Below are 22,871 nucleotides of genomic sequence, written 5' to 3'. Positions count from 1 at the left end.
GTGTTGTTGCTTTTCAAGGTCCTTGGTGCAGTGGTGGAACATGTGTGGTACAAACCCACAGGGAATGCTTGTTTTATTGACTTTTTTGAATCCTTTCATTGGAATTGAATTTTCTTAATCCTGTCAAACTTGGCTTTTTTAAGTACTGTAAAATTTTTTAAATTCTTAGTTCCTTCCCTGGCTTATGCTGGCACTGTTTCAAAGTCCGGAATTTTTTTCCCAGACAGGGATATGTCCCTAAGTTTCCATACACCTTTGTTACAAAGCGTTTGCTTTTGGACCAGATTCTGAAAACAGACATGTTCATAACTTCACTCACATGATTGGTCCTGTTGTGTTGGGTGTTTGTAGATTTAAGAGCTGTTACTGGGATCTGTTAACAGTACTAATAGTGCCCAGGCCCTGAGGGAATCCAAATAGCCTTTATCTTCACATCCTCAGCTTGTTGATTCTACTGGATGTAAGGAAGCTGCATTTACCTTCTTAAACTGAAAGCCTAGCAGTGGACAGATGACTTTCTGACAGAGGGTTAGATGAGGTGAATCAGCTTCAGTTCATTTTAGTGGGGTAACCTCTGCTTATGCCAGGTGAGGGGCTGCTGCTGCAGAAACTCCTGGTTTTGACAGTGCTTGTGGTTGCATAGTTGGCAGGAAATGCTACAGTACTGCTTGTTCTCTGGTGCCCTGCGTACACATGCCAGCACAAAACTTGGAATCATTCTGTCTCAGAACCTCTCCTGGGTTGCCTGAGGTGACTAACACTGTTTTCCTTTTGGAAAGAAGGCAGCAAGGGAACTATTTTTGTTTGGTTGGTTGTGTTTGTTTGTTTGTGGTTTTCTTTTTTGGGGGTTTTTTTTACTCATGTAATAGGGCCCAGACATGGTTTGCAGTCCCTTTTTCTTTTTTTTTTCTTTGCCAGGTCATACCCAGAAGAAATGGGGCCAAAACATTGGCCAAGCTCCAGATTCACTCATGTGATGAAACTCCGACAGGCTGCCCTGCGTGCTGCACGAGAAAAGTGGTCAGACTACATCCTGGTAAATACAAGGTTTGATTTATTAACTGACCTCAGGCAAAAGCTTTTCAGGTACTTTGGTACTTGGGGCTGTCAAAATTTTCCTTTGCATCTAACGATAAAGCTCTCTGCAATGAGATGCTCTGTGTATTTCTGGTCTGATGAGCAAGGGATTTTGCAGCTGGGGAGGTAAGTCACTGGGTAAGCCCAAGGCTTTCTCCAAAGGTGTCAGGATTGAATATAGCCCTGGTCATAAGTAGGTACCTGCAAGGGACCCCCAGATTGAAACTCCACTTGTTATTAATGAAATGTAAGGGAAATAGTTCTGCAGAAAAGTTCTGGGAAGGTGCATGCCTTTGGTCACTACAGCAGCAGTTAATGATGGTGTTGCCACCTGAAAAAGGCAAGGATGAGGCCTGTTTTTAAGAGTTTTTGTGATCCTCTTTACAGAATAAGCTTGTCCTGAATTTTCAGCATTGTTTTTTTTTCCCCTTGCAGCTCCCTTTCCCCCATGCTGGAGTAACACTGTGGGGAGTCAGAGGGAAACTCCACCTTTTTTCATAGCTTTCTGGTAGATGGCAGCCACCCATGGGCTTACCTGTAGCAGTGCCCTGTAGTATCACCAGCTCAAGTGCTTTTTACTTTTTTTTTTTTTTTTTTTGGGTGGGGGGGTGCGGTTTGACAGCCTCTTGCCTCTGGCTGTTTTTTTTTTTTTGCCTCTGGGTTTTTTTGTCAACCTCTTACCAAGAAGCTGTCAGGGGAAGCATATAATCTAATCTAATAACAGATTTCCTTTTCTCTTCTCTTCCCCTCTTCCTTCTTTAGTTTATTGATGCAGATAATTTACTGACCAACCCTCAAACCCTGAACCTGATGATAGCAGAAAACAAGACGTTGGTGGCACCAATGCTTGAATCTCGCTCCCTCTACTCTAACTTCTGGTGTGGCATCACACCGCAGGCAAGTGACCTCATGAACGGTGCTGGGTGACTGTGCAAGCCATGTGCTCGAAGGCCTCCTGCCTTGTGTCTGTGACGCAGTGGGTATTGGTTCTGTTCTATGGGCTTTGCCATCTGCTTTTTAGTATCCTTCTGGAAAGAAACCGCTGTAGCTCTGAGACATGCAGAGGCGATGTTAGCATGTAGTGAGGATAGTGGTCTCACGCAGTCATCTCACCTTGTGCCTCCTGTTGGTGGCATCCTGAATCTTGGGTGAGTATCTTTGGGAAAGGCCTATATGTTTATAGGGAATCTGAGAATAAGAGTAGAGATGACATTTCAGTCTGTGAATCTTTTTTCTTTGTTTTCTAACTGAGCTGTATGTATCAGCAAAGGAATACATGTCCTGTATTGGGTGTGCAGGCACATAGCTGAAACTTGCTTAATTATCTGGGATTCCTCACATGAAAAAGCTGAATCTGGAGGAAGCAGAGCTTGCTTAGCCGAAAGTTCTGGGAAGTGATACAATCCCACTAACTATATGAAAGATACTCATATACCCACCAGAATTTGAGTTGTATCCATATGTTTGTGTAATGGCCTTAAAACTCTTGGTACGTAATTTTAGACCAGCTTTTCCTGTATAGTGGTGCTCATCTAAGACGAATTTGCTTTTCTTTCTATAGCTCTCTGTCCTCGGTTTACCAGTAGGCATTTTGCTCCTTCTTAGTAACTGGTGCAAGCTCTGTGTTTTGACTTCCAGCCTGGGAACAGAGCTGATAACACCGATTGTTTTTAATTCTTGTTAAGTAATGTTTATTCTGGCCAAGGACTTTGTGAGTCTCATGCTCTGCCAGGGAGGAGGGGAGGCTGGGAGGAAGCAGAGACAGGACACCTGACCCAAACTAGCCAAAGAGGTATTCCATACCACAATACGTCATGCCCAGGGAGGTAACTGGGAGTTAGCCGGAAGGGCACGGTCTCTCTTTGGGGGGAGGGGGGTGGGGGGTGGGGTGTCGAACTCATTTGGCGGTGGTATCATATTCTCTTCTCTTGTTATTTTCTCTTATCAATATTATCATTGGTGGTAGCAGCAGTGGTTTGTGTTATACCTTAGTTACTGGGCTGTTCTTATCTCAACCTGTGGGAGTTACATTCTCTCGATTCTCCTCCGCATCCCTCCGGGAGCGGGGGGGGGGGGGGGGGGGGGTGGGGGGGGTGGGGGTGGGGGTGGGGCAGGGAGGAAAGAAAGAGGGAGAAAAGGGGGGAAGTGAGTGAACAAGCTGTGTGGATTGGTTTAAACCACGACAGTCACCTATTTGGAAAGGGCTCAGTCAAGTATTTAGAAACAATCTCCATCCCCAAAGTTTAAGCTTGATCTTCTCTTTCCTTTTTAATAGCTATTGGAAATCCAGGCCTTTCCATTGCAAAATTCCCTTGAAATAGTGCTTCAAACCTTGGACTATTTTATCCTGGCTCTTCAAAAAGCTTTTTTGCACATACATCTCAGGTCTGATCCTGGAAGCTGCTGAGCATCCATGACATCCTCCATATTCAACAGGCACAGAAAGACATTCATTTAGTGTCTCACAGAATAGGACCTGCAAATTATTTGCTTCACTGCAGCAAAGGCATCATCTCAGTTTCCAGCAGCTGTATAAGAATTCCCGCTTCCTCCATCCCAGGGCAAGCAGGTTTAATACTCACACCTGAGCTCTCCCCACACACTCTGTCTGGGGGAGGCACTTCAGTCAGCACATTTCTCTATAGCCATGATCTTTGCTAGTCTTCCAGTACTCACATTGTGTGGCTCACAGCTGGTTTTGTAGGTACAGTATGTCTAAAGCTACCACATTTGGAAATAAATACATTGGATTCCTCTAGAAAGAAAATCCCAACAGACCAATTTGACATCTGGTTGAATCCAGAGCAGATTCTAGTTTTCACAGAAATGATGAGTCACTAAAGTAAGTTACTTTTACATCATATTTTCCATGAGCATCCTCGCAAAAGCTAAGCAAATCACTGCAGAACCAGTGTTTTGTGTAGAAACATGGTATGATGCATTTGTCTGATTATCTGTCAATCCTCCCCTCTGCCCTTCAGATGCTTTCACGCCATACTGTGAGGACTAGGTATCTCAAACACAGCTGGTCTGATTTTTATGAAAAGGAGTGAGTAGGCAGAGCTCTTACTAACATTCCTACTGAAGGAGGGGTTAAGATGTTCAACCTTTAACAGACATCTGAGAATGCCCACGGGTGAAAGATGCTGGAAATCAATCTTACCTCCTCCAGACACTCACTAAGGGGTTTGGGGGGTTTTCACTGATCATAAATCCTGTATAGTCAAGAAAGAGTCCAACTTGTCAGCACTGTTGCCATGCTCTCCTAAGGTTAGCTTCATGACAACTAAATGTCAAGCAGTCGGGAGTTGTTTGTTTCTCAGTGCCAGAGGCTGTGTTTCAGGACATGCTCCAGCTGTTACCCCCCTCACCAAGTTCCCAGGGAGAGCAAGGCTGACAGCATAAAGCTGTGGGACTGCAAGCCCAGAAACAAGCAGCAGCAACTAAGAATAAAAAAATCAAGTGGGAACTTCCCATTTGAGTAGCTTTTCACCCAGAAGTCCTTTCCAACCCTAACTATTCTATGATTCTATGCTGCTATGTTCCCCGCACATGCTCTCCTTTTGTCAGTTAATGCTGGTAATGATGGAAAATAGCTAACACTAGGGGCCAGGGCTGAGGCTGGTGTACACAGGCAGAATCTACTTCAACCTGTGGAGCAATGCTAATTTATATCAGTGGAAAATCTGGCTGTCTCAGTACTTAACCTTAAAAACCTAAAGGACAATGCTTTTGCTATGAAATTTATATCTCCATTTCAAAACAAAAACTGAAACAAGTAAACACCCCCCTTTCCTATATATTTACTTCCAAGAATCTGGAAGTTCAGGGACTATTCCCATTATTTTTAGCTTGTGTGAACTGTGGAACTCCTTGCCATAAGATGACATGGGTACCAAAAAAGAAAACAAAAAAAGAGAAAGTAAAAAATAAAATAAAATAATAAAAAAAAATCACTGAGGCCTTTAAAGACAAAGACCTTTCTCAAGAGCTCATGAAGGAGATTTCCCAGAGGATGGAAAAATATTTTGGGAAAGTATCATTCACTTGTTTGCTATGTTCTTATACTGTTCCTTAGGAATCCCTGTCCATGGCAGGGGGGTTGGAACTAGATGATCTTGAGGTCCTTTCCAACCCTAACTATTCTATGATTCTATGAATCTGCTAGGAACTGCTGCTAACAGATGGACCTTTGGTCTGACCCAGTACAACTGTTATATTTTCACCCTACGTGTGGTTGCTAGTTGTGTCTGTGATAACGCTGGGAAGGAAGAATGATTTATTTTTTTTTTTTAATGCCAGGTAAATAGAAGAAAGGGGGAATGGAGCTTGCTTTTTCTTTCACTCCAGTGATGATGACAACAATTAGTATCTGGTTAGCTGTCTAGAATAAAGCAAGAGGGTAGGGAACAGCAGGACAATGGAGCCTCTCTAAAGTACTCCTACTCACATGCCTCAGGGAGGGCTCAAAGATCTATGTGCAACTCGGGCTTGAACTCATTTGTCTAAGCAGTAGGGCAAGCTTGTCTTTACGAACAAGGAAACACAAGACTTAGGCTTGGGTGTAAAAAGGAAATACTGAAGCTTTGCAGGGCCAACGTGGGCAAAAAGGGAAAATTTTCAAGAGAACAAAAGTCTTGCTATTCTAGGACACATGCAGATTAGGAACCCACTTCCTCAAAGGATGCCAAAACTCATGCCAGGAGCAGACTGGCCAACAGGTCAAAAAAGCTGATCTCATTGTTAAGGCTTAGCTGGGATAAAAGAAAAGTGTTAACTACAGTCCCCATTTCAGCTTGAATGTCTTGTAAAGTCCATCTAGAGCTTAGTTAAGAACATTTCAAAGGTCAAGAATGAAAAGGAGTAAAAAATTACCGTGACAATAGATCTGCCCTTCTATACCTTGGATTCTGCTTCTGAAATCTTTTTATGGACAAGGTGATTGTAACGGGTTTGGTTGGGATACAGTTAATTTTCTTCATAGCAGCCCACATAGTGCTGTGTTTTAGACTGGTGACCAAAGCAGTATTAATAACACACCGATGCTTTAGTCGCTGATGGATAGCGTTTCCACAGCACTAGGCCTTCTCTGTTTCTCACTCTTGCTCACACTTGGACCCCGTAGCAAGAGGTTGGGAGGAAACGGCTGGCACAGCTGACCCAAAGTGACCAAAGTTATTTTCTGTGCTCTGTAACATCATGTTCAGCAATAACACTGACATGAGGGGGGACAGAGAGGGGAGGGTGTTGGGGGTCCAAAGAAACTGGTGCTGGGGGAATGGCTGGGCATCTGTCTGGTGATAGTGACTGGTTTTGCATCACTTGTTTGTTCGGGGCTTTTCTTCCCCTATTCACTTATTAACCTGTTCATATCTCAGCCACTGAGGGCTACTTCTGGGCTTGGTCTTGGTTTTTTCCCTTCCTGTTTTTACCATTCCCGTTTGCTTCCCCATCCCACCAGTTGGGAGCAAGCGACTCGGTGGGGACTTGCCTATCAGCCAGGGTCAACATGCCACAGTAATGTGGAACAACTTTTAAAGCAATAGCTCAGTCTCATTCTGCTCTAAAAATAACTATATTTCTACTACACAACATTTTTTATCTGATACTTTCTGCAGTATATGTGATGTGAAAAAATAACATTAAATTTCTAGGCTCAGCACTTCTTTACAGCAGTACCCTTTACATACACAATTCAGAGCACACACTCCCGACAAAGCAAAGGGTGCTGCCCCACTACATAAATCTTGTTCATACGTGAGAAAAATGACCTATCCATAATGGAGAGTGTCGTGGTTTAAACCCAACCACAAAAGCTTGTTCACTCACCCCCCCCCGACCCACCCCGCTCCCGGAGGGATGGGGAGGAGAATCGAGAGAATGTAACTCCCGCGGGTTGAGATAAGAACAGCCCAGTAACTGAGGTATAACACAAATCACTGCTGCTACCACCAATGATAATATTGATAAGAGAAAATAACAAGAGAAGAGAATACGATACCACTGCCAAATGAGTTCGACACCCCCCCACCCCCACCCCCACCCCGAAGAGAGACCATGCCCTTCCGGCTAACTCCAAGTTACCATGTACTGTGGTATGGAATACCTCTTTGGCTAGCTTGGGTCAGGTGTCCTTTCTCTGCTTCCTCCCGGCCTCCCCTCGTCCCCGGCAGAGCATGAGACTCACAGAGTCCTTGGCCAGAATAAACATTATTTAACAAGAATTAAAAAAACAATCGGTGTTATCAGCTCTGTTCCCAGGCTGGAAGTCAAAACACAGAGCTTGCACCAGTTACTAAGAAGGAGCAAAACAGCTACTGGTGAACCCAGGACAGAGAAACTTAAAAATCTGAGAATTAAGCTGATCAATCTCTGCTGAGGGAGGACTAAGGGTGACAACCTTTGCTAAGGAGCTCATCTATGAAACAGAAATCTCTTGTAACAAGCTGCCCCCTTGCTGTGATTTCAGGGCTATTACAAAAGAACCCTGGATTATCCCCTGATACGGGAGTGGAAGAGGACAGGCTGTTTTGCTGTCCCAATGATTCATTCCACATTCCTCATTGACTTGAGGAAAGAGGCCTGCACCAAGCTGATGTTCTACCCCCCACACCAGGACTACACCTGGAGCTTTGATGATATCATGGTCTTTGCCTTCTCCAGTCGCCAAGCAGGTATGTCTAGAGCGTTTGCTTTGGAGGATTCACTTGTAGAGGCATGCAGACCTCTACATTGAATTCACAGGCCAGAAGTCCTGTGTGACTTCAGTAGTGATTTAAGACCCTCTTCTCTTTCCTCTTTTGGACCTGGTCAGGGATAGCCAGCAGCAAGGGACTGACTATGGGCTTTTGATTCACAGCTAGCTTCAAAGGAAATAGGAGCTGTTCTTGGGATAGGGGCAGTGTTTCAGAGACAAAATTTGTGGCATCCACCCTTAATTTGTGTCACAGCAAGAGAGTAGTGAACAAAGGTGAATACTGTGAGTATTCTGAAGACTGAAGGTAAGGTATTTAAAGTCACTGCTTCTAGGAGATCCATGAGGAAGGGGTGAAGACCAGAGACTCTTTAAATGTAGCAGACTTTGTGGAAAACAAAGCCCAAGATGATCATCCACAGTGTTCATGAGGTTTTGCTTCGTGGCAGCTCAGCAGGAATTGTCTGAGGGAGGGGGGTTTCGGTTTGGGGTTTTCTGGGGTTTTTTGTTTGTTTGTTTGGGTTTTCTTGAAAGCAGCATCTCAAAAGTGCCACTTGTAGGGGAATGATGTGGAGCCTGTGGGCTGTGCTGAGAGGAAATCTCTTGCAGGCAAAAGTGGGTCAGAGCTGGTGTGTGAGCAGTAAAATCACTGCATGATTGCCATTGTATTATTGATACTTTGGGAGAACCGGGTGAGCACGGTGCTGCCTTGAGACCCTTGGGGCATACCAGAGAGAAAATGGGTGCTGCTTTGGCTGATACCATGATTGGTTTCTCTGTGGCCATGGGAGGATTTCTGTTAGATGTGAAATACAGGGGTGCGTTCAGGCCAAGTCACAACCTCAGTGTCCTCTTTCCTTGTCTGGAATGGCTATTGGTGTTTGCTGAGAGCTCCAGCTGTCTCTGAGAAATCACTGTCAAAACTTTAAGGGCTGATCTTGCTATACTTCTGGTGAAGATGTTCAGTCCCATTTATTTGTGGAGAGTGTATCTGGTGGGTATTGTGTCTCCTGTGAAGTCCTGGCTGGCAGACCTGTGCATAGCAGTGTCAGAGCTGAAAGGAGCTCCTGGGAAGGATATGGTTGTAATGGACATCTATACTGTTCTTTGCCCTGCTGTGTTGAAAAAGTGAAAGTTTGGGGCCTTATAAGGCAAAAGACACTGATGAAAGCTCACGGGTACCAATGAAATGCACTTCTGTTTAGAGCTTCGTGAGTGGTTTACTGACTTACTGAAGTGAAGCAGTGGAGAAAAATGGCTTGTGAGTCCTCTGAGTGATGCGCATTTGGTGTTACCTGTGCTGTTCGTAAAGGAGGCAAAGTTAAGGTGAGCGAGGAGGGCTGTCCTTCAGACAAACAGAAAGTGCAGAAGCGTAGCTAGTTGGATTTGGCAGTTGCTTCTGCAGAAGAGATGGGCTGACAAAACTGCCTTTCCCACCATTTCCAGACCAGCATGGCAGACACCAGATGTCTGTTGCTTTCCTTTTCGGGATGTTTCTGGTGTGACATTCTTGACAGCACTGAAAAAGATGGCATTGTCTTGGCAGACTAAGAAAGGCATTTTAAAACACAGATATGAGAGTGTGAGGGGCATCAAATCAGAGAGACAAATGGCAGAGGCAACAAGAGCTGAAACTGGAGCCTTGGGAGGCAGAGGTGACATGGGGTCCTGACTTTCATGGCCAGGACATGGAAATATTGGCTCCAGAGGAGAACTGAAGTTCCAGCCTGGCTAGCAAAGCAGGCTCCCTCCAATCTACTTGCCCCACTTGTTCCCTCTGACAGCTCTCCCAGAAATGCAGCATCCAGTGAGTGTGGTTACTGCATTGCATTAGCTCCATCTGTGTAAGAAATAGATTTGGGATTGAAATCCATCATTTTTCCCTTCCATCCTGGAGCACTTTAGCTTTTTCCAGGACTGACCCATGACATCAAAGGCTTTGCTTCGACACGCTGGCCCACTGATCTGCTCAGATTGTCGTCCTGGGCTGAGTTTTCTCACCCAGGATAAAAGGATGGCATCCAAGTTCAGAAATGGGAAAACGCCTCAGGTCAAACCATGGAGTTTCCACAGTGGATCTACTGCTCAAAGCAACTGTATTGTGATGCTCCAAAGAGACCATCCCAGCTCTGCTGGGAGGATGTGGCCTGTGGTGGGACTACTGACTCAGATCAGAATCTCAGTGTGGCTGGGCTCTGTAGGGCCCCTTGCACTCCTATGCAAGATAGCATTTAGCCAGCCAGATGTCCTGAGCTTCCTTTCAGCCTGAGGCTCTGAAGAGCTGGAGCCAGCCAGCAGGAAGGTCTGCTCACAGGGCCTTGAGGGAAATAGACGTTGCCTAATGTGGCTGTGGGTTTAGGGCGTAGCTGTGAATGCTGGTCACTGCCTGACAAAGGCTGATCATTATACAACTGTCTATACCTTTTCTGTCCCTGGTAGCAGTCGTTTACTTGATCACAAAAACAGAGCCCAAGAACAAGTCCACCTCCCCATTTTAAGGTAGTCTTACCATTCTAAAGCAGCTTTTATCCCAGAAGGAACAGAAATACTGGCGTGAAGCTGTACAGATCAACTGTGTTTAAGCCAGCAGAGGATAAAAACAGAGCTTAATGAGCCGAATAAGAACAGCTCAGTGAGGCAGATAAGATTAGTTGATGAGATCAGTGCCAAATGCATGAATGTCAGCAGGTAGTATTTTTTATTATGCCATCTACCTAAATTGCAGCTGAGTAAAACCGCCTCCGCCATTCGGTCTGAACTTTGAAACCTGTGTGTTTCCCCTACCTTTGAGCCCCATTTATAGAATCATAGGCTGATTTGTGTTGTAAGGGACCTTAAAGGTCCATCTAGTTGCAAACCCCTTGGCACGGGCAGGGACACCTTCTGCTCCATCAGGTTGCTCAAAGCCTTGTCCAGCCTGGCCCTAAACACTTCCAGGGATGCGGCAGCCACAGCTTCTCTGGGCAACCTGTGGCAGTATCTCACCACCCTCATAGTGAAGAACTTGTTCCTAATGTGTAAATCTCTTTTCTTTCATGTTAACGCTATTCCCCCTTGTCCTGTCACATTCCACTCCCCATCCCCTGTTTGGAGGCCGTTGCTGAGCCCTGGGTCTCCCTGAGCTCTCCCTGAGCAGGGAGAGAGGCCCCATGTCCTAGGATTGCTGCTGCATCTCCTTCCTCATAGCTGCAGGTGGAAGCCCATTGCATCACTTGAGGCTGGCTTACTCAGAGGCTGAAAACCTCCTGCTGCTTTTGGCTCTGGGTTTATGAAGGGATTGTCAGGTGAGGTGCCAGGTCTGAGCAGTGCAGGTGGGGTTTTGGGGATGGGCGTTCCTGTGGTACTCCCCAGGTACCTGCAGGAGTCCTGCTGTATGTGCCTGTGTATCAGACACTGCTTTTGCTAAAGGGCGGTTATGCCTCTGCTGTATGATTGTTTCTGTAGCATGAAGAAAAAGACCCTGTATCTGTTCTAAGAGGAGGGTTTCCAGTATCTCCTAGAGGAAAACTGATTGCAGGGTAAAAACACCTGCTGTTAGGAGCAGGTAAAAATTGATTTCATAGGAGAGGTCACTTGCTGCTGGCCGAATAAGCTGGAAAATGGCACTGTGATGTTTTTCGAATGGTTGCTTACAAAGCAGATCTCCTTGGGACTGAGGTCCTGGCATAAGCTGGACTGTGGCGACGTAGCAACAAAGCAGTGGAATCTGCTGGTAAAGGTCTGAGTCTAATTTCCTTTTTTGTATGATCCCCAGGAATACAGATGTTCATCTGCAACCGTGAACACTATGGTTTCCTTCCCATGCCCCTGAAATCACAGCAGACACTGCAAGAAGAAACTGAGAACTTTGTGCACACGCTAGTTGAGGCTATGAGTAAGTTGCTGTGCCCTGCCATGATGGGCACCCCACACGCCAGCCCTCAGTCCCAGTACCCCCAGTCGATGTTTGTGGAGCTCTCTTGCCAGCAGCCTAGCTTTCTTCCCCCTGGGAGCCTGCATCCTGATCTGATTGTTCTCCTGCGGTTTCGATATGCGGTTTTCCATTTTCTCCCTGGGGGTGTAATCGCCTCACAGTCAGGTCAACCCCATTCACAAAATCCTTCAACTTCCCCAGATCAAAAGCAAAGATGCAGCTTTAATGTGGAGCAGATGCTGCAGAACCCATTTTTTTTTGTCATGGTGTCTGTCTGGCACATGGCTGCTGGCTTCTGTTTTGCACCGTGGATGCTTTCTGCTGTACCCACCCCTGGCCTGACTTCGCATCCCGGCTCCTTGGGGCCTTCGGCCCAGTGATGAATACACGTGGCGATACCTTGTAGCAATGCAACCTCTACGTGAAGGTGATGCTTGGGATCTCTCCTCTCTTTCAGTCGATCGTCCTCCCATTGAACCCTCTCAGTATGTCTCGGTTCCTCCAAAGCACCCGGACAAGATGGGATTTGATGAAGTAAGGAACTTACTTTACTGTTAACCGTCTTGCCATTCATCACCTAGAGGCCCTGGGTTCTCCCTGCTGCTGAGCTTCTTGCCATTTCCCTCAAAGTATATTATCTTTTCACGTAGTTGCCCCTTTCCTGATCACTCCTCTTTTGGTCTTAGATCTTTTGCAAGGAGAAAATAGCCATTTTTTATTTGGGGAGAAATGCTGAGCTCGGGGGAGCAGAACAGAAAGGGCTCAGGACGTGCTCTTTCCCTGTGGTGTTTGCTCGAGAGACACAAGGCCAGCCAGCTCTGTGGGCTGCTATGAGCTATGGCTATGAGAGCCGTGTTTAGAAGTGTAGACTTGTGTGCAAGGGCCGTGCCCAGCAAATCTTTGGGCTTCCTGTCTTGAAGGTATGGACGTTTGAATCCAGCCAGGAGGAGATGGAGAAGTTGGGCTGAAGTGCAGGTTGTTTCCCCAGTTCTTGTGTGTTTCCTCTCCATCCGACTCTGCAGAGCAGCTTGGCAGTCCTTCCACTGTGTGCCAAGACGCAGTCTTTTGGGAAAACTCTCCTGCTTTCCAGTGACAGAAGGGAGTGATTTCTCTCACCTGAGAGAAGCACTGGAGCTCTGGAGCAGCTGTGGGACGCAGGCTGTTGGCTGGATTCTAGCCCAAGCTGGGTAGGGTCAGGAGTGATGAAAAGCATGCATGCTGTCTCTTTACTGGGGCAGCTCCTCCCCCTGCCCTTCTTGGTTGCCACATTTTTCTGCCATGGCCTTAAGCAGCACTGAACTACACAGACGGTTGCTGACACTGGTGGTGCCCCAAGAAGCCGCAGAAATTCCTCTCCCAGCTCTGGCTCATGTTGTGAAGAGGCCAGGCATTGAGAACAGAAAACTGGATAGGGCTCTGCTGTGCTTTAATTAACCAGTGCCCGTGTTATTCACAGGGCCAGCAGCCCCTGCGTATGCTTCTCCCAGGGTGGCAGTGGCACGGTGACCCAGGGAGTTGTGGTGATCAGGGGAGCCTTTGTTTTCCTGGTGTATCCTGCTCCCTCTGTTCATAGGAATCGTAAAGTCTGAACCTGATTTGGCTGTGTGTTTGAGTGTCTGTGTTGGGGACACAGCTGGTGTAGTTTTTTCCATGTTGCCCTTTGTGGCTGCACTTTATTTATCTGATTTATTATTTTTGCATTTGTACCGAGCTGGAATTTGATCTGCTCCTTACCGGGCTGCACTTGCTTGCCGGGGACTGAAAAATACCGCTGACCCTCTGCAGTGTACCTGCAAATGAGGGCTTAAGTCCTCTGTCCTCCACCAGAGAGTCTGTCTCCTCAAGGCCTAGGTGCAGCCCTGCCCAGACATCTCTATCCCTAGTGCTGGCTCTCTGCTAGGCTTTCTGCTCTGTCAGGGGTAGCAGTGGATTTTCGGTGCCTGAAGTAATGACAAAAATCCTTTCTTCACTGTGTCCTTGTACTTGAATGGTGGCCCCACTGCTAATACTAAATAGAGGCAGTGGCAGCATTGTGGAGACATGTGGGGGTCAGTGTTTCTCTAGGACTGAGGCGGGAGATGACCATGATACTCTGTGTTTAATATAAATCAAAGCATCCTGTATCTATGTAAGTTAGAGACTTTGCTGTGACTGGTCTCCCCTCACCTTTATTGACCCTGAACGAGCAGTTTTCCCCTGTGAGCATCCATAAAAAGTGGTTTTAAGATTGAGAACTAGCCTCTAAGCTTTCAACTCCAAACCAACTCAGGTTTTTTGGCAAATTCTGAGTAACCTGAATGAAAACACCCCCAATATTTTCAAAAGGTGTGCTTTTCCAGTGGGGCTGCTGGAGAAGAGTGGGTCAGGACTCCCTTTTCTTCCTCAGTCCCAAACTGGGAGGCTGATGGCTTTCTCTTCTGTGCAGATTTTCATGATCAACCTGAAGCGTCGGAAAGACAGGCGGGATCGGATGCTGCGGACCCTCTATGAGCAGGAGATTGCGGTCAAGATAGTGGAGGCTGTGGATGGAAAGTGAGTTTAGGGCGGGGTTGGTGTTTGCAAGGGGCGTATTATGCAAAACTGCTTAATACGATCTCCTTGGATGCCCTGGCCTCCTTTCTGGTGGGGAAGGGTGGGCTGAGGGCAGAGGTGAATATCGCTTTTATCTACCTAACAGTCTGTTTGGGGCAGTTTTGCTGTCTTTCTTTCTTCTTTTGCAATTAGTCAGTTTCCATGAGAGAACCAGGGCAGGGTGGTTCAGACTAAGGCGAAAATGGGGTTAAAATCATGCTGATTTCTGTGAACTGTAACGCTTGCACACAGTTCGAAGGAGTCAGCAGTACAAGTGAGAGCAATTATCTCCTGGGAAGGCTGTCCACCCTGTGTTACAGCGTTAACCCTGACACAGCCCTTTCCGAGTTTCCTCTAAGGTGTGTGTGTTAAGGCCTTTTTATAAGGAGAAACCAAAGCAGAAACTTTTGCTCTGGGAGTTGCAAAAGGCCTCAGGGGGGTGGGAACCCCACGTGCCATCTAGCGGTCTTGAAGACTTCGGCACCCATCAAGACCTCTTAGGAAAACAGTCTGAGCCAAGCACCTGCCACAGTGATGGTTCCACAAGGAGCTGTTAGCAGAGTTAGGGCTATGATTTGCCAGCTTGATTTAGAAATGTTAATCGGTAAGTTAATTTTTCTCGGGGTTTTTGAGGGAAACCAGTGCAGGTGTTTCTCAAGATAGAGGTTTTCTTTGAACATCAGCAGCGTTTCGTGTGTTGTGTCCGTGCCTGACTTGAATTCACTTTTCTTTTAACTGGTGATAGATGTTTTCTCTCTTCTCAGAGCACTTAACACGAGTCAGCTCAAAGCTCTCAGCATCGATATGCTCCCGGGATACCGGGACCCATACTCTTCCAGGCCACTAACCAGAGGAGAGATTGGCTGCTTCCTTAGTCACTATTACATCTGGAAGGAGGTAAGGATTTTGCAGGTGCCTTGGTGTTCCTGCAGGAAGGTGCAGGAGGGTGCTGAAGGTAGGTGCAGGAGGAAGGCACACAGCCAGTCCTAGGGCAGAGCATCAAGTACGATGCTGATTTCTGGAATTGTAGGATGGAACCATTTTCCTTGGTTTGTAGGGGATCAGGCATGGGCATTTTCTTGGATACAGTTCAGCTTTCTCATCTCTGCTTTCCATTTACCAACAGAGATGAATGATTTTTATCAGAGTACTTTCATGACTGTTTGCAAACCATCCAGTAGCCTGCTTGGAGGGAGTTTGTTTAGGAGAAAGGCAAGAAGGTTTTGAAGAACAAATGGTGTTTCAAAAGCTTCATCTTTTTATCTCGTTCTGCATGTCGACTGAAGCAAGCTCCAGTGACTCTGCTGACTGGCTTTTCTGAGTTGGCATGTCATGAAGATGCTTAATAGTAGGCACCTCTGTTACCTGAGCTAAGAGATCTTGCTTGGCTGATAAAAGCTTCCATCTGTCCCTGGTCACCTGGAGAGCAACGCTTGAGAGGATCTGGGCTGTGCTGGTCATAGATGCTGCACTTACAGAGCCCCACATCAGCGGGAGGGATTATTTCATGTGCGGTGTGGCGGAGGCAGAGAGAAAGACTTGGTACTGAAAGAAGACTGGGCAGTGGCAGCGGTTACTCAGGTGCAGACAGCCCTCTGCCTTGGGAGGTGTTAGCTGCAGCACTTCTCAGCAGGGCAGGGCACTGCTCCAAAGAGGCTAGAGCCAGCAGGAGTGACTTCAGTGCTGAGAAGTCAGGCAGTGCAGCAATCAGATGATAATGTGGGAACCCACGTACAGGATGTCTTTGCACGTGTGTTCTTCAGGTTGTCAGGGCCAGACTCTGGATATGCTAGATTGTCCTCCTTCACAGACTTCACAAACACTTTCTCCTAAGAAGGAGTGTTTTCTGAACAGCAGCTTTGGCGTCAAAGGCTGCCGCATGTTCCTCTGAGGAGGTGGTTGCTGTGCTCATACGAGATGGCAGCTCTTGGCTTCTAGATGGTGCGTGTGACTTCAGATGGGGATGTGCCACTGTGATTGCTTCTGAACCTTTTGTTTTCAGGTGGTGAACAGAGAACTGGAGAAGACGCTTGTTATTGAAGACGATGTGCGCTTTGAACACCAGTTTAAGAGGAAGCTCATGAAGCTGATGGCTGACGTTCAACAAGCCCAGCTAGACTGGGAGCTTATGTAAGTAGCTGTCCCTCAGCCACCTGAACTGCTGGGCGCACAGGGGAGGTCAGCAGCGCCTGCTGTGTCATGGTGGAGATGCAGGTTAATGCTGGAGTGCAGGGGAAGGTGGCAGAGACTTGTCGGTGGCTCTTGCCGTCAGGACAGATCTGCCTTCTGAGGCAGGCTGTAAATGACGGTGTTGGTTCAGTGCTGAGGTTTGGACCATGTCATCTTTGCTCCCTTGTGAAGTCTTTCACAGTTTTGCCACCCAGTGGGTTAAGGCTTGGATGTGTGGCAGGGGTGCAGGATAGAAATCTGTGGGCCTGGTCAGGGATTACTTCTTGGATCTTGGTTGACGTGAATAGTCTTGTGGTCTTAGTTGCTTGAGATTCGCTTTGGTTCCAGTTTCCTTGTTTTTGTCGCCCTTTAAGCTACATTGGCCGGAAAAGGATGCGGGTGCAAGAGCCTGAGAAAGCAGTTCCCAATGTCATGAATTTGGTGGAAGCTGATTACTCGTATTGGACCCTGGGGTACGCAATCTCTTTCCAAGGGGCTCAGAAACTCATTGGAGCTGAACCTTTCAGCAAGATGCTGCCTGTAGATGAATTTCTGCCAGTTATGTACAACAAGCACCCTGTGTAAGTAGTAAGTCTTTGTTGCTTATGTTGACGTGAGCTGGATCTTGCTAATGTCCTTAAGCCAGACCATGTCGGTGTGTCTCCCTTCTGTAGCCTGGTTGGTGGGTAACGGGGCTGCTCGGGCTTTTTGGCTCTCTAGAGAAGAGCTCCTGACACAGGTCAAAGGAGGTGACAGACCTGCTGCAGAGGGGTTATTGTCCACAGGCCCTGAACTGAGTAAGGACCGGTCCTGAGACACTTGGCTGTCTCTGGTAACGAAGGTGTTGGGTGTACATGTTGTGTGTGGTTGTAAGACGGGAGGCTCTGGCTGTAGAGAGTCAGAACTCTCTACTAGAACGCCACCCAGCAACTACCGGCACTCCCTGGGATCCGTTTGCTTGGTGGCTTGGCTTGTGTCTCTCAGTTATAAGCAGTGGCACTGGTGAACGTTCACTCTGTTACTGGGGTGATTTTTCTCTCCTCTTTAGAGCAAAGTACATGGAGTACTATGAGTCCAGAGACTTGAAAGCCTTTTCAGCAGAACCCCTTCTTGTTTACCCTACGCACTACACCGGGCAGCCAGGCTACCTCAGTGACACGGAGACCTCTACAATCTGGGACAATGAGACTGTGTCAACGGACTGGGACAGAACACACTCGTGGAAAGCCCGTCAGCAGGGCAAGATCCACAGCGATGCCCGGAGCAAGGATGCTCTGCCTTCCCAGTCACCTCTCAACGCGCCACCCTCCAGGGATGAGCTATGACTGCCCGCTTCCCCTGGGACTCTGTTGACAGCTGAACCTGCCTCACACTTTAGCTTTTCACCCTTGAAAGTTGTAGAGCAGCTCTTCACGTGGCCTCCTTCCCACTGCTTTGAATGGCAAAGCACAGAGGTTGGACCTGCCGAGTAACCGAGGTGCTTAGGACTGGGTGGGAGATGAAGGAGGAAAAAGAACAAGTGTTCCGGAGTGGCAGAAAAAAGGCAGAGATGTGAACAAAAGCCCTTACAAGCTTTTGTGAAAATCCCCAGCCTTGAATGACGTCTTTCTATAGTTCTTCATGCGCAACACTGTATTTATAAAGATTAATATATAGAGGTGTACAAGTGTTAATACCTTTCTGGGTAGCTGTAACTGGGCTGCTGTGTAACTAGAACTTCTTGTAGGTTTGCAGGCTTTTATAGCCCTGTTCACTGAGAGAAACTGCGGGCAAGCACTTGGGTTATTTGGTTTTGGTTTTGCAACTGATCCCTGTCAGAATCAAGATGGTTTCCAGAAACGCTGAGTGCTCTGGAGCAGCGCTCCTCTGTAGCCTCTGCTCCCTCATCACATCTCAAAGAAAACTGTTGCTAGCTTCCCCTCCGCAGACTTCAAAACCTGCTGGATCCCATGGAAACAGGCCTCCCAGCCCAGAACTGATGCCTTGGCGTGTCTGAAATCTTGGAAGCTGGATGGGAAAGTAGAAGGTTTACCTCTGCACTGCCTGAAGGGAGCACAGGTGGAGCTAGTCTGTGTCATGTCCTGCTTCCTTCCCCATCTCCATTTCTTTCTTCAGGAAAACAAAGCCTGGAAAACAACCTACTTGCAGGCCTGTTTAATTAGGCCATAAAGCCAAGCGCAGGACTTGTAGGAACTCAAAATCTAAGCAGTTTGTTTACGAACTGCTTGCACTCTCCTTATAAAAACAAAACCTGCAGAAGTGTTTGCGTTGTCAACCGCACTGTTCTCAACAGCTGTGATAGAATTGTGCACTGCAGCTCTATTAGGCACAGACCTCAAGCTGCAGGCTGCTGTTGCAGCGGCTGGGTTGGTTGGGTTGGCTGGTTTTTGGTGGTGCTGGTGGTGGTGTTTGGTTTTTTTATGTTTTTAATAATTAGTGATGGGTGTTGTGCTTTCTGCTAAAGAAGACGTGTTATTACCTGTCAGCCGGTCTGATGATACATAGAACCTGGTGCAAGAGGAGCAGCTGTGTGTATTCTTCATTGGGTGGGAGTAGCCCTGGCAGGGAAGGCCAGCTCAAGAGTTTTGCATCTGTGTCACTCTGCCATGGAGTCACTGGCTGTATAAATGCGCCTGCTCCACAGCTACCACCTGGAAGCCACGTTCCTTCTGCTGCCCAGGCTGGAGCAGGTGCCCATGCGCCATGGTGAGTATGAATCATAGAATAGTTAGGGTTGGAAAGGACCTTAAGGTCATCCAGTTCCAGCCCCCCTGCCATGGGCAGGGACACTTCACACTAAACCTTGTTACCCAAGGCTCTGTCCAACGTGGCCTTGAACACCGCCGGGGATGGAGCATTCACAGCTTCCTTGGGCAGCCCATTCCAGTGCCTCACCGCCCTTACAGTAAAGAACTTCTTCCTTATATCCAATCTAAACTGCCCCAGTTTAAGTTTTAACCCGTTACCCCTTGTCCTATCGCTACAGTCCCTAGTGAAGAGTCCCTCTCCAGCATCCTTGCAGGGAGCAGGTCTGCTGCGGGCCACCACACGCAGCCTGGGTCATTCCTTTCTGACAAGCCCTCTTGCTTCCTCCTCCGATGTGGTTTTGCGAGTGGCAAGTCTGACCTGCTTGAAGCACGATGGCCATCCCAGAGATGTTGGTGAGAAGCTTGGTGTAGCCTTCAGAAGCAGGACTTCTGTGAACTGGTAAGCATCCAGCATGCTGTCAGGTGTCAACGTGGATATGAGCGTGATGTTACTAAGTTGGTCATCGCATCACGCTTCCCTTGGGACTGGGGCCTGGGGCCTGACAGTTTCCATTTTGCAGTGTAGCTGTTTCCCCAAGCCTTTAGTAATGCTGTTTGAAGGCTGGCAGCTGCTGGAGCTGTGGTGAGAAGGGTGCACGAGAGGAGCAGGGCCTCAGCTTGGCACAGCACATGGTAACGCGCATGTGCATCTGAGTCTGTCAGAAGAGGAGGGATGAGCCAGCATGGGTGGGTGAGCTCCTCTGGCCTGGAGTCATTTCTCCGATGCAGTCCTGTGGCTGCCTCTCCATGTTAAGGCTCCTTGCTGTGTTCGTATGCATTGCTCATATACTTATCTCTTCCACCCTCATGCGCTTTTTCTTCTGTAATAGACTCAGCTCTGTGTCTGGCAGAGAGGCCTCTCCCTTATCCCAGCCATGGGAGCTGATTTGCCTGCGACAGCCTGAGCTCTGGTTTTAGCAGCCCTTCCTCTTGTGACCTTTCGTGAAGCCGTTGAAGCAGTTTCTCCATGAACATCTTGGCTGAAAACCCCCTGGTGCTTCTCACAGTACTCCCTGCTTTGTGCTGGGGGCTGGAGAGGGAAGGGACTTGACACCGTAGGGGGGTGAGTGTGCCATCGCCACTCCCAGAGCTGCTCACCCTGCCCGGGTGCCTGCGGGCTGGGGATGTGGTCTGTGGCACAGGCTGACAGCTGCCCTTTGGTCTCTTCCCCGGGGAGGTGGGTTGCACCGCTGTACTGGCCATGCAGGAAATGAGTAAAAGGAAAACACAGAAAGGGCTTTTATAAGCTTAGTGAAGCTCATTCAAAGAATAAAAGGTAAAAAAGGTCTCTGCATCACTTGCACAGCCTTCTGTACTGGTGCCACCGGGCTACGCGGGCCTTAGAGCACATCCTGCAGATGTGCTGGTGGCAGGCGCCCAAGGCTGGATGCGACTGGCACCCACCAACAGGTAAAGCCGCTCTTTGGACACAAGCGCCCCGTCACCTCGCGTGGGCTGGAGCTGCCCGATGCCCTGTGTGCTGTATGATGTCATGGACTCCGTGGAGGTACAGAATGGTTTAGTTAAAAAAGTCGCTTGATTATATACTTGAAGCTTACAAGGGTGTTATGAGAAATAAACGATAAAAACCCGCCGCACAAATATTCCTCTACAGGTTATTCAATCCCCAGTTTTCACAACCGTTTCCTCGTTATTGTTTCTGGCTGATATGTGCTTTAGGTGTAGCCATCTATGTTATTGCTTAAACAATCATCGCTCTTCCAGACTGTGTTTCTTTTCACGACTACACAGCGGTTAAGCACAAGATATCTTCTGCTCCCAGAACTTCCTGTTTGAAACAGTCTGTGAGGAACAAACATTGTTTTTCTCCTTGGTCCGCTTACGCCAGCGCTTTCTGGTTAGCCTCGCGTGTGCAGCTGCATTGTGTTCTTCAGATGGTCCTCAACAGCCCTGCTCTCAGGAAATGATGCTATCACGGAGCTGGCTTGGATGCCCGGGGAGGCTGAGTTTCGTTAACTTTGATTTCCTGAAGCAGAGCAGTAGCAGTTTATTAAAAGCATCTGGGCAACAGCATTGGGCTGGGTTGGTTGGTTCGGGGTTTCTTTGTGAGCGGGGTTTTTTTCTAATAGTTGACTCTGGGAGTGAGTGGTACAAGGGGCCTGATGGCGGTCTCAGGGGAGCAAGGACACAGCTAAAGAGTACCTGAATTAAATGAATATGTCAGTTTCAGAGCAGATATGGCCTCCATCTAGCTGCTGTTTTCTCTACCTATATGCATCCCTGTGTGCACATATAGACAGAGTTTTCCTATGCAAGACCCGGCGGATGGCCAGTGCTTCCACCTGCTGTTTTTCCCTGTCTGTGTTTTTAGGTCCTTGGCTGGTGCTGCCCAGGCTTTGCCCTGCTGCTCGGAATTAATTGTGTTTTGGAAAAGTAGGAGCCAGCTAAAACGCTTCTGTATTTGTCCATTATTTTTCCACTTTCCGGGCTTGGGGTTTTGGGGGGTTTGCTTTTTTGGTTGTTTCTTGTTTCTAAGTCACATAATGGGCTTCGGAACTGAGGGCAAGGAGGAGCTCAGGCTTGAGCCAGCCTCCGGGCTCTGGTGGAGAAGCTGTTTGCTGTCCACAGGGCAGGGACTGCGCCGTCCTGGGCTATGGTGCAGCACAGGCACTGGAGGGGTGTCCCCTCTGAGCCTCCTGCAGGTTTAGCACCCGCAGCCCAAATGTGAAGGCGCCTTGTGCTGTGTGTAGTCATGCACCTGCTCAGACCCCTTGAAAATGAGTTTCCGTCGGCAGAACTTAACAAGGGGAAAGTAAGAATTTGCCAGGCCGCTTCATGACGCACAGAGGGCTCCTTTTCCTCCTTCCCCCCTCCTTTTGGTATGGGGTTTTTGCTCTGCTGTGGAACATGAGAGCTGAAACCCAGGAGCCCACAGGTGATGGGAATGAACACCCAGCAAGTGCCTACCCCAGTGAGTCTGGTGACAAGAGCAGTGGAAGCTAGCAACAGGTTTCACAGAGTCTAAGGAGCAAGCCAGCTGACAAAGCAGCTTGTTCCCAAAAAAGGTTATGGTGACAGGCCCCAGAAATGATTATCTGCAGTAAGAGTGCTTGTAATCTGATAACGCTGTCTTTGCCCTTGTTTAGAAAAGGACAAGTGGCGGTGTACTCTCAAGATGGCAATATGGAATTCCTAGATCACAGAGAGATTGTATTTATCCTGAAGGAAATTGAGCAAGGTTGCGTTGGTTTGTTTTGTATCCCTAGGAAAAAAGCAACAGGCAGCTTAAATTCAGTGTAATCATCCCTCTTGGCTTTGCTGTTGTAACATGAAAGGCAGTTGACAGTCGTCATGAAAGTCCTGGCAAAGGCAACTGCCATAGTTCAGGGGCTCGGTGTGACTTTGGCAGTTTTAGGAGTCTCCCCTAGTGCTGAAGTGACTTGTGACTCGCAGGTCACCTGTGTGAGAGGTCTGAGGGGAAGAGGGATTGTGCTGAGAGGTAGAATAAGCAGCTGTGCTGTGTAAACTCCAACCCTTAGTATTGTGTGCAGGGGAGGGGAAAAAACCCCAACAAAGTAATGGCTGTGAGGCCAGGAGGGGAAAATGCCATCATGGGGTCAATGGGGAAAAGATGCAACCACTCAAAACCATTTTATATTTATTAACTTGCAGCATGCAA

General features: G+C 47.8%; 1 protein-coding gene and 1 long non-coding RNA gene across 2 annotated transcripts; both read left to right on the top strand.

Moving 5' to 3' along the window:
- The first annotated feature begins 920 nt into the window (after positions 1 to 920).
- Positions 921 to 18,669, top strand: LOC136007064 (procollagen galactosyltransferase 2). Its single transcript, XM_065665005.1, has 10 exons — positions 921 to 1,036; positions 1,840 to 1,974; positions 7,547 to 7,751; positions 11,526 to 11,645; positions 12,142 to 12,218; positions 14,110 to 14,216; positions 15,020 to 15,152; positions 16,258 to 16,385; positions 16,799 to 17,005; positions 17,473 to 18,669. The coding sequence occupies exons 1-10, from the start codon at positions 935 to 937 to the stop codon at positions 17,747 to 17,749; spliced, it is 1,491 nt and encodes a 496-aa protein (XP_065521077.1). The 5' UTR covers positions 921 to 934; the 3' UTR covers positions 17,750 to 18,669.
- Positions 18,670 to 18,678: 9 nt separating this feature from the next.
- Positions 18,679 to 20,833, top strand: LOC136007065 (uncharacterized). The gene is made up of 2 exons (XR_010609450.1): positions 18,679 to 19,130; positions 19,240 to 20,833. It is a non-coding gene; the product is annotated as an uncharacterized LOC136007065 (long non-coding RNA).
- The last annotated feature ends 2,038 nt before the right edge of the window (positions 20,834 to 22,871 follow it).

The sequence above is a fragment of the Lathamus discolor genome, unplaced genomic scaffold, assembly GCF_037157495.1.
Source record: "Lathamus discolor isolate bLatDis1 unplaced genomic scaffold, bLatDis1.hap1 Scaffold_976, whole genome shotgun sequence".
Lineage (NCBI taxonomy): Eukaryota > Metazoa > Chordata > Aves > Psittaciformes > Psittacidae > Lathamus > Lathamus discolor.
The sequence above is the reverse complement of the archived record's forward strand: the minus strand, read 5'-3'. Positions and strand labels throughout refer to the sequence as shown.

Bases quoted from the DNA above. Each gene is read 5' to 3' on its own strand.
- LOC136007064 (XM_065665005.1), top strand. From the start codon at position 935: ATGGGGCCAAAACATTGGCCAAGCTCCAGATTCACTCATGTGATGAAA. The intron at 1,975-7,546 runs GCAAGTGACCTC...CTGTGATTTCAG, and splicing joins GGTGTGGCATCACACCGCAG to GGCTATTACAAAAGAACCCT. The intron at 12,219-14,109 runs GTAAGGAACTTA...TCTTCTGTGCAG, and splicing joins ACAAGATGGGATTTGATGAA to ATTTTCATGATCAACCTGAA.